This window comes from Suricata suricatta, chromosome X (assembly GCF_006229205.1).
Source record: "Suricata suricatta isolate VVHF042 chromosome X, meerkat_22Aug2017_6uvM2_HiC, whole genome shotgun sequence".
NCBI classification, from domain to species: Eukaryota; Metazoa; Chordata; class Mammalia; order Carnivora; family Herpestidae; genus Suricata; species Suricata suricatta.
The window spans coordinates 69,778,692-69,795,083 of NC_043717.1; the positions used below are offsets into that span (position 1 = coordinate 69,778,692).

At 39.1% G+C, this 16,392-nt stretch overlaps 1 protein-coding gene across 1 annotated transcript; it reads right to left on the reverse strand.

The window, feature by feature from the left end:
* Positions 1-849: 849 nt before the first annotated feature.
* Positions 850-10,917, reverse strand: RAB9B (RAB9B, member RAS oncogene family). The gene is made up of 3 exons (XM_029930139.1): positions 10,740-10,917; positions 5,400-5,471; positions 850-4,291 (listed from the first exon to the last, which is right to left on the reverse strand). Exon 3 carries the CDS (start codon positions 4,246-4,248, stop codon positions 3,643-3,645), a length of 606 nt encoding a protein of 201 aa, XP_029785999.1. The 5' UTR covers positions 4,249-4,291; positions 5,400-5,471; positions 10,740-10,917; the 3' UTR covers positions 850-3,642.
* Between the last annotated feature and the right edge of the window lie 5,475 nt (positions 10,918-16,392).

A 16,392-nucleotide genomic window follows, 5' to 3' on the forward strand; every position in this document is an offset into this window, starting at 1 on the left:
GGGTTGAGGGGAAAGGGGGAGGGGGGAAAAGAGGTGGTGGTGATGGTGGAGGGCACTTAAGGGGAAGAGCACTGGGTGTTGTATGGAAAACAATTTGACAATAAAATATTATGGAGGAAAAAAAAGACAGGAAGAAGAACTATGAAATTTGTACTAGCTCATTTTAGTGATGTTTAAATCTAGTCACATCAGATTTTTTCTGTGTTTAGACTATAATGATAAAAATGTTTGACTCTTTTTTTACACTATGTTTATTTTGGCATTCAAATTGTTCATCAATAAAAATTAATGATGAAAAAAAAAAGTCACCACTATGGATAGCCAAGCTATTTGATGCTAAGGCACGTATCTTTAAAGTCCAATATGTGAGAAGCAAGAGAACAGAGTGGATAATTCCTTTGTTTTCTGATTTGTTTTGCCTATATTTTTGTTTTTTCCTAAGATCTGGACAGCATATCAGCCAAGAAAATAAAGGGAGTATGTATATTCTGTCTAAATTTTGTGATGGTTTTTAACATTTGCTTTAAATTACAATGAAGAGATGAAGTGGAGAGTCAGGATCCAATTTCCAGTCTCAATGCTCTTTATGCATTAAGAAGTGGCATAAAATAAGGGTTCCTGGGAGGCTCAGACTGCTCAGTGTCCGACTTCAGCTCAGGTCATGATATTGCAATCCTTGAGTTCAAGCCTCACATGGCTGCTTGGAGTACAATGTTAAAAAAAAAAATATGATCCAGAGGCCATATGCAGTGCAGTCTCAAAGAGTGATTTGATTGATCAGTACTGTCTGTCATGCCCACCAGTTACTCAAAAAGAGAAAGGGAGGGGAAAAGAAACACATGCATTGTATACTGGTTATTCAAAATGCACTTTTTATTCACTTTAACACAGATTTCTTTTTTTACAGTTGAAACAAAATGTCTGATTCACAATTTTGAGTATTTAGCAGCACCTGCAAGGAGAGGATCATAGAATACCTCAAGGTAAAATAGAGATAGCTGAGGCAGGCACAAATTAACCTGAAATTCATCAATCCACTTGAAGATATATGGAATCTGAGGCCCCCTGAATGATAGCCTAATACATGACAATAAACTAAAAAATTTTCTGTATGATGTTTTAATGGACTATTGAAAACAGCATAGTTCCAATTAGAAATATTTAAAAAATCCAGCGTTCATTAAAAAAAAGTTCTGAAAATATTGCACTGCACATTCTAGCCTATATGCACAGTTCCTGGTACTCACAGATTTCAGCCTTTGGTGTTTTATAATCTTACCCAAACTGTATGTCAGCACCCCACTGAGTGTTAACGCACCGAAAATGCCACTTAGTGTTAACTGCTTTTATTAATATATTGTGTAGTGACTTGGCAGAAGAAAATTGATATGGCTAAGAGGAAAGGGGCTTCATTTGACCTGTCAATAAAATTAACACTTGCCTTGGTTAGACAGGAGGTCAATGAATAGGCTACTCACATAATTTTTTTACTTAAATGACTACATGCCATTCTAATAGTGACAAATACTTTTGTGAGTGGATGGAGTTCTTTACATAAGCCTGAGATCTACAAATAAAACTATTATAAGCAGAGTGCAAATAGAAGGAGAAGGCCCCAGGTCTCATGCACTTAAAAACAACAAGCATTTAACAGTTCTGATGTACAGATTTTCACCCTAACATGATTGTAGCAAAACAATCATAGAACTTGGAAACCAGTGTGGCTGGCTATAGGCATAGGCAGGATAGGGACCATTACTTAAGAGCTGTGGGGTTCCAGTTCTGGCTTGGACTTCTGATATCAAAATTACTTGGACAAAGGGGTCATGACTATATTTAAATTGGAAATATTGAATATGACTGGGTTGAAATACCATCTTACACTTGTCTATGTAGCCCAAATGTCCAAGCACATAAGGTCCTGTGTGTAAGGCTGATTCCATATGTGGTGTCAATGGAGAGTTCTAGACTGTATTCTTGTAAAAGCTTCTGCTTCCTCACCAGACTATGTGTCTTTTGGGGGGTCATTTCTAACTGTCCCGCACTACCTTGAGTCACTATTTTTATCATAGATCTTTTAAAAGTACAGATTGAAAACTTTGCGGAACATCCTAGACTGCAGGACAACATGAACTTGACTGTATATCTATAATACAGTATATAGATAGCAGTCATGGTAATCAAAATTTGACAAACCATTTTTGTCTTTTAATATAGTATTTTTAGGATATTTATATCAGGGCACATAATGTCTACTCAGAGATCAAGAATTTATCCTGCTATTGTACAAAGGATAGAGCTGTGTAGTTGCTGTTAAATGGTGATCCCAGAATAGTTTGAGAATTTTAAATGTCCCTCTCCAAAGTCTTAGCTGTTGTCTTCAGATACATGTAATGATAACATGGCACTGAAACATAGTTTGTAGCTTGCAGATTCATAGAACTTGGAGCTGGAGGGGACCTTAAACCAAACATCTAGCCAGTACAGAAAATCTTTTTATGGTATTTTAACAGGGCCAATCTAGTATCTTCTTGAATATTTTCATTGGAAGGGAGTTCACTATTAAGGCAGTCCATTCCACTGTGGGACAACTCTATGAGAAATTCGTTCCACCACTGGGTTAAACTCGGCTTTCTTGTTACTTTTAGTGTCCTTGTTTGGTCAGCTGAACATACAGGGCAACATACAAGATATTAGTTCCTTCTACAATAAGTATTCGAGTTAAGGAACCTTGTGAAAAAAGGCCATTACCCCCCATCTTTTCTGAAGGTTTCTCTGAGAACAGAGCATGGTGGACCAAAGGACCATCACTTATTATGAGCAGAGAGTACTTCATCCAAAGCCATACACTAAGCAGCATTGCTAAATTGATAAGATGTTGTCAGAGAAGCAACATCCCTATGCAGCAAAAGGAGACTTATGAAGTAAAAACAGACCAACCATTTATTTGCAAGGGTGGTTGGCATATTTAAGCATAATCTATTCACTAGTACCCTATTACTTCAAACACAAAGAGTATAATCAAGTTCCAGTGCCATCATTGTATCTCTTACTGAGATATTCTTTGAAAAGCTCACATGGGAAGAAACCACATATAAGAACTTAAACAAGGTAGTGTACATCATTATACTCTTAGATTCCTAATTTATCAAAACCTATTTTTAGTTGAAGCTTGGGACATCCTTGTTTGCATTATTAGTTTTTATTATGATACAGCTCAGAGTCTTTTTTTCTCCTTTGGCAGAAATGTCAGAAACTGCTTGCCAAGAGTCCAGGGTGACATTTGTTAGTTGACTAATGGAACACTTTAAGGGATAGCTGTAGCTTGTTAACTCCTTCATGCTGCTGGGTTCTAAGTTGAAACTGTAATTTGAAAAATATTTAAATCTCTCAGGACTAATGCTTTCTGAAATGTCCTGATACACACAAGAAGGAAACAGCAGAAATCACGCAAAATACACTTGGCTTGACAAAGCTTTTTTTTTTTAATCACTCTACAACCTCAATTTGAAAGGCTCTGACACACAACCATAATCTTCTCTCTTATCCTTTTGCGTGTGTGTGCACTCTTAGAAGGGCACAGTTATTCTGACACTATTGACTGAACAATTTGGGGGTACGATTCTAAAAGGCTTCCTACTTTTAACAGCATGAAGATCCTGCTTTGGAGCCACTGTTCAAGTCAATAGTGTGACCTAACATGCAATGTTCCAGCTGTTCCTCTACAGCCAACACCTGCCTGACAGCTTCTTCAAAGGCCACTGTCACATTAGTATCATCTTTGGCACTTGTTTCTAGATAAGGGTAATCCCCATTCTCCATGCACCAGGCTTGTGCCTCCTCAGTAGTCACTTGCCTATCCTCTTTGTCTACCTTGTTACCCAGAACTACAAAGGGGAAGTGCTCAGGGTCTTTGACATCAGCATAGTAGATGAATTCTTTCTGCCAGTTACCAAGGTTCTCAAAGCTCTGCCGGTCATCCACGCTGAAGGTCAAGAGGCAGCAGTCTGCTCCCCTGTAGAAGGGTGTCCTAAGGCTCTTGAAACGCTCTTGCCCTGCAGTGTCCCAGATCTGGAGAGTTACAAAACGTCCATCTACCTCCAGATCTCGATTTAAGAACTCTACCCCTATGGTATGAAAAGCCTGGGAATCAAATTTATTGGTTACATAACGGTTCATGAGTGAGCTTTTCCCAACTCCACCATCACCCAAGAGAATAACCTTTAAGAGCAAGGATTTCCCACTCATTGTTGCAGCACCAGTTGTGGAGGAGTTTTATAACCACGAGAACCTGAAAATAAAAGAAAAAGTAGGAGGGAAAACAGTTAAACCTGAAACTGAAATTAACTTCATAGTAAATTTCTCTGAATTATATGGCCTACTGATTTAACTTCTCTTGATTCATGCTCATTAACTATATAGTACAGCAAAAGGAATAAAATTATTTTTGCATATGAGGAAAAAAAGCCCTGTTTTTCTGAGATCTTTTGCCTGTGCCAGGAAAATGGCTGAATGCCATGGGTAAATGGATGAGCAGATGGTGCTATAATTTGGTTCAGTTCTGACCCTATTCTAGTGGAGAGAGCAAAGAACAGGACTATCACTCAAATGTGTAACCATATTATTAGTTTCCAGTTTGGGCAGGTCCAAACAAGAAGCAAACAGTATGAAATTGATTTGGAGTTTGAGTCTGTTCATGATAGGTCCAAGAATTATTGAGGAGAGAAAGCTTCATAAGCTGAAATTTTAATTCTGTCAGTAGAGTTTGGGGATACAATTAGAACTTGGAAGAGAGATAAAGGTCAAGTTTCTTCAGGCATTTGCCTTATTATACTTGCATTGATACAGATACCCTCACAAGTAAAGAATCTTCCATAATCTTTTCTTGATTGTTGACTGGTATCATTATAGCAGCTATCATTTAGGAAGAAAATCCTGAATAGTTTATTAAATTTTGGATTTAGTTTCTAATACCATAATAGCACCAGTGAAGATATACTGTAAACCTTAAAGTGCTAATAATTATATAGTACTCTTCTTGTTACTTCCACTACATATATGTACATGGGATATGTAGAATGCATCATAAAATAAAAAGATCAAATGTTTACTGAACAACTAACCCATACTAGATATTGTTAAGTGCTTTCACACCAGGTCCAGTGTGGGAACACCACAATGATGATGTTAATTGGGTGTTATTTATGCAAGAGACCCAAAGAGATGAGAACTAAATACTAATCAAAAGAGCACATGCAGAAGAGCTTCTGGAGATGGACACATTTGAAATGTAATTTTAAAAAGCCTCAGTAGTCCTTACTATTATGTTGGTGCATATGTATTAATTATATATTTTTGTAAATATTCATTTTTAAGAAAGAAAAAATATATATACCTACCCAGTCAGATCTTTGTCACAATGTTAGTGTTTTCTTTTCCTTGTTCTTGTTTTGTTCTTTCTTCTCAAGGTTCTAGAAAACATATTGGGAAGAATTATTTTTAAAAATCTATAATAAAACAAAGGCAATGCTATATATAAATATACTCAAGTCTGGAAAAAAAACAGACCAATCTCAACTTACCTATGGAGGATGCTTTTCACAAATATACTTAAGAGTTCAACATGCTACAAACACTTAACATGGACAAAATAATATTATTGCAAAAACTTAAACTTGCCCTAATAAGTATACTTTAGGGGCACCTAGGTGGTTCAGTCGGTTGAGCGTTAAGCTCCTGATTTCAGCTCAGGTCATGATCTCAGGGTTCGTGGGTTCAAGCCCTGTGTCAGGCTCTGTGCTGACAGTGCAGAGCCACCCTGGGATTCTCTCTCTCCTTCTCTCTCACCCTCTCCCCTGCTCACTCACTTACTTTCTCTCAAAAATTAATAAACTTTAAAAAAAACCCAAGTGCACTTAATATGATTTTAAAAGTTTTATGTTGTCTCTCCATTGAACTCTTCATTCAAAGTAAAGGTAAATCAAAGAAAGAGGATGATATTCACAATAGATGATTTTCAGGAAAAGGAAAGCACAGAGGAGTCTGAAACGTATTGAAATTCTAAGTCAGAGATGATACCCCTTCCTTTTGTATCCACCAATGTTCTTGTCTTTAAGAAAGTCATTAATAAGTTCACCAATCTGCTTTAAGATTCTTTCTGCAACTGATTCCACAAGATCAGAGAAGTAATTATGCTTGAGGATTCCCTGTTTATAACATATTGTCTTGGGTAATTATTTTACCCATTAATTTTGATCATCTGTCTTGAGCACAGGTTTTAGTAGCTAGCTGGATTTATTAAATTCAAATGCAACTTTATTTAACATTATAATTAATTATGGCAAGAGTGTTATCTAAGCAGTATCAGGAGGGCTGGTCTAAAGAGAAAAAACAGTTCTTAGATTTTTTTGAGTTTTCTTTCTTACTGAGGAACAAGAATATTTTAAGGATTCTCTTTTGCTTGATAATCTCAGGCTATTTTTTCAAATATAGATAAATCATATAATAAGGGATTCATTAGAGACCTAAATCAGTAATTATGATTTTTAGTAATGTCTTCTAAATCATTAGGTTTTATCCTCCTTCTTGGTCTATATCTACTCCAGAAAACTTTCAAGTTTTCTACAATTACTGATTTTTGTCCCCCCCTTTTTTCCCTACATTCATACTGCTATCTTCAGAACTAGCTCAAGTAACAGAGATTTCTTTAAATGGAGACTAAACAGCATTAGCACACTTCTTTACTTTTTATACTGGTCCATAGGATAATTTTACAGACTGCTCACTTAAAAAAAGGAACAGAGGAAGTACAAACCTGGGTAACAGTACTGAAAGCATTAAGGGTCCATGCCAAATGAGCTTCCTCAAGTTCCCAGCAAACAGGTATTCATATCATTAAGCAACCCTCTAACTCTATTTTCCCAGCTGTGAATAAACTGAAATGATGGGTCAAGGACTGGGTATTGTGGAAACCAAATACTCAGCTCCAGAAATAAGGATGAAGTATTTAGAACTATATGATATAATGCTGCAATTGCTTGTGCATTTCCTTTTGGTCATTTGCACATATAACTTATGGATATAATAGGGTCTATACCAGGGAAAAGGGAGGAAAAACAATATAGTTCAGTGTCAAGTGCACTGAGTTGGCAGCAATCAGGAGACAAGAGTCTTCATCACTACTATGCCATTCATTTATTTTATGAACTTGAGCAGGTTATTTAATCTTGCTCTGTTTTAATAACTTCCTATATAAATATATACTTGATAATACTTGTCCTACTTAACTGACAGCATTAAGGGGGAAGTGAAAAACTTATGAAGTTTGCAAAGATTTGCAAGCATTTACTGAAAGTTTTGCTTTGAGATTTTTGTTCCTTTTGCTCCTCCACCTCCTTTCATTCACTGTTGGGGGCCTTGTGAGTCACTATTAACCCTTCTCAGAAAAGGCCTGCCAGAAAAAGGATAACAATTTTTCCTTTTCTCTTTCTTCAGTATCTGAGAAGGCCTTCTTCCCCCCCAAAATTTTGAGTATCTGCCTATGCCACAGAATCTCAGAGCTTGTAGGGACCTTAAGGGTCTCTGGTCCAATCTTGCTACTGATGCTTGAGAAAACATTTGAGTGCTTATTGTGTTCTGTGACCATACTAAAGTAACCCTCCACTCTTCTCTACTTCCTCCAACGCCCATTCGTTTGCTGAAGGTAGAAGTGAATACAGTTTAGACATTTCTTATTGTCTTTAGTCACTAAATCCTGTGGCTTTTTCCTTGGAATATCATTTTTCTTAATTTATTTTTTAAATATAATTTATTGTCAAATTGATTTCATACAACACCCAGTGCTCATCCCAACAAGTGCCCTCCTCAATGTCCATAACTCAATTTCCCCTCTTCCTCACTCCTATTCACTTTCAGTTTGTTCTCAGTATTTGAGTCTCTTCTGGTTTGCCTCCCTCCCTCTCTGTAATTTTTTTGCCCTTCCCCCACTCCATGGTCTTCTGTTAAGTTTTCCCAGATCCACATATGAGGGAAAACATATAGTATCTGTCTTTCTCTGCCTGACTTATTTCACTTAGCATAAGTTCTTTCCACGTCCCTACAAATGGCCAGATTTCGTTCTTTCTCATTGTCAAGTAGTATATCATTGTATATATAAACCATATTTTCTTGATCCCTTCATCAGTTGATGGACATTTAGGCTCTTTCCATGATTTGACTATTGTTGGTGGAATATCCTTTTTAAGTCCTCTGCTAACATCCTCATTTTGGCCCACATCTCCTTGCTCTAATCTATTGTAAAACCTTCCTGGCTCTTCTCTCCCTCTCTTGGGTTTATAAATTACCATATTAGCTTCAGATCTCATGGTTTACAGTTGAAATGATATTATTATAGTGCTTTATTTTTTTTGTCAAACACCCTTTTTCCTAAGTATGTCTTTCCTACACAACCAAATTTAAATTCCTGGAAGGTTAAGTCCCTTGTTTGTATATGTCTTTAAAGCTCCTCCAGCATGCAGCAGGCACTAGGGTCCTTCATATGGATAATCAATAATATTTGCTTATTAATTAACTAATTAGGTGGGTGCCAAAAACTAATGTCTCTGAATTGATGCCAAAGTACAAGAGATCTGTAGTTCTGTAATATGTCCAAATACTATTATTTATTTGTGATTAAAGAGCAGAAATTATGAACTTATCTTCATCACTTTCCAGATGAGACTTAACAGGAATTTCATCTGTTGAAAGTCAGTGAAAATGCTCCAGTTTACTTCCCCCTCCCTTTACATTTTAAAAATAAATATATAAATTTCTTAATCCATACCAGATATAAGAGCAGTATATTAAAAAAGAGCAGTATAACTATCTCCACATGTTTTCATTGGATGCTAGCATCCCCATCATCATCATCATTTGAAACTAAGTGAGATATCCTTTAGTACATACTCAAAAAGATCTAGCACAGTATAAAAGCAAACCAAAATTTTTCCTCCCCCAGGATATGCCAAATTTAAGTCAAATCTTAAAAGAAGATAGCATTAAGTAGGCAGCAGAATTCTTTGATAACTCTAAGTATGTTTAGGGTTAGAGTCAGATCCCGTATGCATTCTGTATGTGTCCCATATCAGGTTAGGATTTTGACTCAAGTGTTTAATATGATTTTGGTCCTCTTCAGAGATATATCTGCCTTTAAACAACTCAGACATCCTATAGATGCAATTCCCGTTTCTTACCTCAGTTCCCACAATTAACAAGAATTTTCTAAGAGTAGTATACTCACTCTCCCCTCCCCCCCCCCAGTTAGGGTTTAAGTCTCAGACAATAGGTAAATTGGAAATTCACACAACTGATACTCTCTAGTTTTCTCTGTTCTTCAACACACTTCAAACCACACCCACACAGCTTATTAAAATCATTGTGTTTAGTTGGGGATGCTTGGGTTTGGGGGAGAGGTGCAGAAGGAGGCAGTACAATGATAAGAAAGAGGTTGAACCTTTGAAAATAGTACATTTTAGAATGATGATGGAGAGAAGAGACATGAAAAACAAATTGGCAATGTTAGTTCAGTTGCCATGGATGGAATGATGCTCAAATCCATAGTGTAGATTGTTTGGGAGCAAGTGTTGAGAGGGATGTGGTACTGAAGGGCTGGATGTGGGAGAAGAGCAGCAGGGGAGAGCTAGGCAGGAGATGAGAGCGGCCCTGGTGGCAGTCTGCACAGGGGAGGAGCCATGGTTAAAGCTGTAGGGAAAGCACATCTTGTGGTGACACACTGGTTGGGCTACTCAACTCTCTGTTGATTCCTGGCACAATATCTGAAAATTAAGCATTGGAGAATTGGGTATGGCTTTCTTTGACTTATGTAAAAATCAATACAAATAAGAAATGACTCTATCTTTGAGACCCTCTACCTTAAATGGTATAAATAGTTGCCAGTACACCCTGATGCTTGTTGGTGGGGGTGGGTTCTGTACTGGAGAAGCCCTCTGACCCACTGGATTCATCGTGTAGAGAGACCAAGTTATCAGCTGCATCCCTGTTCTGAGTCCAAATGTCACAGCTGTCGTGCCACTGAAACGCTATTCCATTGTGCCCATATTTATATCCTATATGCCATCAGAAGGGTTCAATGTGGAATTTCACATCTAACTTTTCACTCCTCACAATGACAGCTTTAGGGCTATGAGCCCGAAGGCACATTAGGTAGCAATTTGGCACTGTTCAGAGGCCACTTCTTCCCAAGTAGACTGCCTGGAGACAGGGGTAGGTGAGGTTTGGGTGACATTAAGTGAGCAGGGTACAGATAAAAGAAGCTTCCTTAGGAGACCAGGAATGCGGTCATCTCTACCACAGGGTCACTGTTAGCATTGGAAATCTAGAAAGTGAGATGTTACGCACAGTTTCAACTACCTCGGATCCACGTCGTCTCACCTCACCAGCATCTCTCAGAATGAGCGGCTGTGGCGCATGCGCACTAAGCCACACCCGCTCCCTACGGAGCCCTGCGTCTATCCGCGAGGCTTTGGCAGCAGCTCCAAATTACTCAGCAACGCCCCCCTCAACCGTCACCTCCCCCCACAATTCCGACCTCTGCAGGGCCTAGGCCTCTTTCCCAAGGTGCAAGTGTCCCTGGGGATCACCCAGACCTCCCTTTCTCCCTCTTCCCACAGGCCCCCTACCTCCCGGCCTCGGGTGTCCCTCGGCCGCTAGCCCCTCTCCCTGCCCACGCACCAGCACCTTACCCAATACAATGGGAGAGAGACGGGAGGGGGCCTCGGGTGCCAGGCAGGTCAGCTTTGCGTGCCGGCAGTCCGGCTCCTCAGCGACACGGTTACCGCTCCTGCTGCGTCCTCCGTCTCACTGGGGCAGCAAGAGCAGCTCGGACCTCAGTAGCCTGACAGCTGCCGCTCGCGCCCGCCACTGCAGCCGCGCAGCGTCTCGCGCCCGCGCCCGCCAGGGGAGGGGGCGGGGCCCGCGCCGCCTCCTCGTGCCCCTTTCTTGGAGCTGAAGACCTGGCATAGCGGCCTCCCGCCCTCGCGTGTCGAGAGCGTTCCCTGGCTCGCTCGTTTTTCTCTTATGTTCATGGTCCAGCCCTGGCCTTCCTTGTCCTCTACTCCTCCCTTCGCTGATTAGTAGGCACAATGACAGTGGCCCGTCAAATATTGCTCTCCCACTCAGCAAATCTGCAGCTTGGGGCCACGCCCCATTTCCTGCAATCCCCCTTCAATCTCATTTACCTTTCTTCCAAACCTACTTCTGCAGAGGATAGCACATAACATCCTCTGGTTTCGAATAATGCAGGGAAATACATGATCACAACGCATTACTAGGCCCTCTAGCTGAGCACTGCTCATGAAATTCTCTTGGCAGTCCAAAGGGAAAGGTTCATATTGGTAGTTCAGGCATAGAAGACACACTGCCCTTTATCCTTAACCTTTCTAGATGGCCATATAGAGAGAATCACCTGAGGTTTGTGGAAATGTTGCTGGGGTAGAACACAATGTTCCAAGTGTGCCTAGCCACCCAGCCAGTCCCTTCTTAACTTCTGTGGTCCTCTGGTACCTCCAACTAGTTTGTGATTGTTTCCCTTGAAACCAAAAGAGGATGGAGCTCCTGAGGTCAATTAGCCTGCACTCCAACTCTCTGTCAGTCAGATCCATCTCCGAAGCTTCCCTGATATTAGGACCTGCAGTTGTGTGGCACTGCTGCTCACTCACCATATGCCCCCTCAGAGTTCTCATCCATGCTCTCCCTCCATCTGGGCCACTGTCTATCTCTTCACAAATCAACGACTCAATCAATCCCACAGGCCCCAGCTTAAATGTCACTTCCTCAGGGTAAACTTTCTTAATAACCTTAGAATAGAGAATGTGCCTCGATATATTTTCTTGTGGCCTCCTGTCGCCTGCTGTACTTTTTCTTCATAATAGTATCCATTTATGATGAGATATTTAAATGTATGGTTATTTGATTGACAACTGCTTTCCTCCACTAAGCCATATTTTACCATAAAGTCAAGGACTGTGATTGTTTAGATTTACCATCATATCTCAGAGGCTACGTCAATGTTTATTATATAGGACGTGCTTGGAAAATATTTGTTTAATATGGATGAATGTTTTATCATCAAAAATTGTTATTTGAAAATAAAATGAGTGGATCTAATTGAATCCCTTGTGTTTCTACTTAAACTAGTCCTGCCCCCCTGAAACACCCTAAAACAAACTTCTGATAAGGAGATGTACTTAATCCTCCAAAAATTAATTTTTTACTCACACATTCCTATCTGTAATAAGAAATATTCTTCAGGCACTGTAGGCAATCCAAATTGGTTTTTCTTTTTATCACTATTTGTGAGAAGAGACTTTTCGAATCACTTTGTTAGCTGCTAATAAATAAACTAGTGAGATTTTTATTGTACCAAATCTATAGCTCATTTTGGGGAGGATTCACATTTAACAATAAGGAATGTCCTGATCCATGTACATGGTAGCCTTTCCATCTATTTAGGTCCTCCCTAATTTGTTTCAGCAATGCTTAATAACAGATATTATGCATATTTTAAAAATTTATCCCCAAGTGTTTATGCCTTGGAAAGCTATTATAAGTGGTATTTAAAAAATATTTTCCCCCTAAGACCCAGCAATAGCACTGCTAAGGATTTATCCAAGGGATACAGAAGTGCTGACACATAGGGGCACATGTACCCCAATGTTCATAGCAGCACTGTCAACAATAGCCAAATCATGGAAAGAGCCACCCAATGAGTGGATCAAGAAGACGTGGTATATATACACAATGGAGTACTATATGTCAATGAGAAAGAATGAAATCTGGCCATTTGTAGCAAGGTGGATGGACCTTGAGGGTGTCATGCTAAGCGAAATAAGTCAGGCAGAGAAGGACAGATACCATATGTTTGCACTCATAGGTATAACAGGAGAACAGGAGAAACCTAATGGAGGACCGTGGGGAGGGGAAGGGGGAAGGAGAGTTGGGGAGAGAGAGGGACGCAAAACCTGAGAGACTATTGAATGCTGAGAATGAACCAAAGGTTGAAGGGGGAGGGGGAAAGAGGAAGGGGGTGATGGTCATGGGGGAGGGCACTTGTGGGGAAGAGCACTGGGTGTTATATGGAAACCAATTTGACAGTAAACTATTAAAAATATTTTCCAAATGTTTATTATTTTCCAAAGTGGTTATACAGTGTCATATTTTACATATGTAGACATATAATTGATTTTTGTATGTTGACCTTCATCCTGTAGCTTTCTTAACTTATTAGTTCTTGTAGCTTTTTTTTTTTGTAGATTCTGTCTGTAGTTTTTACTACAAAAAATAGTCATGTTGTTTTTGGAAAATAAGCAGTTTTATTCTTTCTTTTCATTGAAAAAGAACTTTTCAGCATGGGCCCCAATATATGTATATGTATTTATAGATTATATATATCTACTACTGTGCATATATACTTTATACATTACATTATATTATATATACATTATAATGCATATACATTAAAAATACTCCAACATAGAGGAGGCCTGTGTGGCTCAGTTGGTTGAGCATCTGACTCTCGATTTCAGCTCAAGTCATTATCCCAGGGTTGTGGGATCAAGCCCTATGTCAGGCTCCATGCATGGAGCCTGCATAGGATTCTCTCTCTTCTCTCTCACGCACGCTTTCTCTTTTTCCCTCCCCTTCTCTCTCTCTTCCTTTACCCATCTCCTGTGCAATCTTCTTCTCAATCTCTAAAATAAAATAAAAACACTTCAACACAGAAACTGTAAAAGAATGAGAAAAAAATATGTTGATGTCTCAATGTTTTCTTTCTGCACTCCAATGAATTGTTTTGTGTACTGCTCAAAATCACAGTTCTTCATATTAGAGTCTCTCATCCTGAAGTGAATCTAGACTCTTTTTTCCTTTTCTCATAGATGCTACTTTCCGACAGTTTAATAATCTCTGAGAATCCTTCAAACCTACTTGCAAGTTTTAAGGAAATTTTAATTTCTAAGCTTGGTCACTCAGTTCTGTAGCCAGAAGCTCATACTGCTGAAGGCATTACAATTTGCAGAATGTGAGAACCCTTGGTGGTAAGTGAAATCCTATGTTAGTCCAAAGACTCCTAATTGCAAATCCTATATTAAAAGAATCTTTAGAGGCCGCTTGAAATGCAACTACCATTTACATAGAATAGAATCAATGTGACTACATTAGTTAATGAGGAAACAGTTCAAGGTGGGCAGCTTTAAGTTTCAAAGTAACTGCATTAGGTGCTGTTGTGGCTCTCAGACTGTACTGTTCCAAATGATCCATCATTGAGGTCTGTCAAACTATGCCCTTCATGAATAATGCTTCCATGCATAATGAAATAATTTAATCCTATCTTTATTACACAATTACAAATACACACACACACACACACACACACTCACATACATCACTTTTATACCAGAAATAGAAGCATAGTGTGGTCAATAGATAGGCAGCCAAACCAGGATTGTGTTTGGATACTGGAGAAAAAGTTACTTTTGTAAAGTGACACACACATGCAAAAATCAGCATTCAATGTATGGAATTTATTATCTCCGAAAGTCCCCAATCCTGATTCAGTTTTATTTATTTATTTAAAAAATTGTTTTGGTTATTTATTTTTGAGACATAGAGCACAAGTGGGGAAGGGGCAGAGAGAGAGAGAGGGAGAAACAGAATCTGAAACAGGCTCCAGCATCTGAGCTGCCAGCACAGATCCCGCTGCAGGGCTCAAATCCACGGACCGTGAGATCATGACTGGAGCTGAAGTTGGACACTTAGCTGACTGAGCCACCCGGGCGTCTCCCTGATTCAGTTTTAAATACATTGACCTGGGTTTAAAGAAGACACAATTGGAATGTGATTAATATAAAAGAAAAGCCCAATTTTGTTCATGAACAAAAGAGTTCCATGAAAGGTTCAAATAAATTAATAAACGCTGCATACTATTTCCCTTCCTGGAGAATTACATTGCATATTAAAAAATTAAAGGCTCTTGGAATTTCGCATTAAAGAAACATTTTTTTAAAAAGCCCAACATCTCCCAAATACCTTTGACCATAGATTCCAGATTCCTTTTATTTATGGAACTCCTGGTAACAGGACTGGTATACCTCAAAACCCAATTTGGCAACTGCTATCTTAATCAATTTTACAGCATTGTAATGTGATAGTAGGACATTGATTTGCCTGGCCACTCAGATTGGTTTGTAGTGGCATTTTGGAGAATTGTGCTGTGGAGGATTCCAAGTGCATCCAACTCAGTAGGAAAGAGTGATTAGTTAGTGATGACTACCATGGATGAAGCAATGTATTTGCCATCCTTGACCTAGGGTATTTATATGGCAACTGTACTGTTCATATTTTCAAGATAGTTCTGATCTTGAATATTTTGTTCTTTTGTCCTTATATTTACAGTAATATTTATGGTAGCATCTGATATTTTATTCATAAAATATAGTAGCCATAGATATGTAAAAAGGAAATTGGACGATAAGAATTTGTCAGTATTTACCTATCATTGTCCAAAGCAAGTCATTGGTTCTGGTGACACAGTATTCTTTTTTATCACTTGACTGGAGATAATCTTGTGGAACAGGGATACATAGCAAGTTTTTTCCATAGCCTGAAGGAAAGATCTCTGAAAACCATCCAATTATTGAAAGCCTCAGTATGAATTTAGTTTTATTATTTTAAAAACATGTATTTTCTTTTATAATTTACTGTCAAGTTGGTTTCCATATAACACTCAGTGCTCATCCCCACGAGTGCCCTCCTTCATGCCCATCACCCCCCTTCCCCTGTCCCACTCCCTCATCAGCCCTCAGTTTGTTCTCAGTATTCAAGAGTTTCTCATGGTTTGCCTCCCTCCCTCTTCCCAACTATTTTCCCCCTTCCCTTCCCCCAAGGTCCTCTGTTAAGTTTCTCATGTTCCACTTATGAGTGAAAACACTCATGGTATCTGTCTTTCTCTGCCTGACTTATTTCACTTAGCATAACAACCTCAAGGTCCATCCACTTTGCTACAAATGGCCAGATTTCATTATTTCTCGTTGACATGTAGTATTCCATTGTATATATAAACCACATCTTCTTGATCCATTCATCAGTTGATGGACATTAAAATTTTTTTTATGTTTTTTAATTTATTTTTGAGATACGGAGAGAGACACTGCAAGCAGGGGAGGGTCAGAGAGAGTGGAAGACACAGAATCCGAAGCAGCCTCCAGGCTCTGAGCTAGCTGTCAGCACAGAGCCCGACGCAGGGCTCAAACCCACAAACTGTGAGATCATGACCTGAGCCGAAGCTGGACGCTCAACCGACTGAGCCACCCAGTAGCCCCAGTTGATGGACATTTAGAA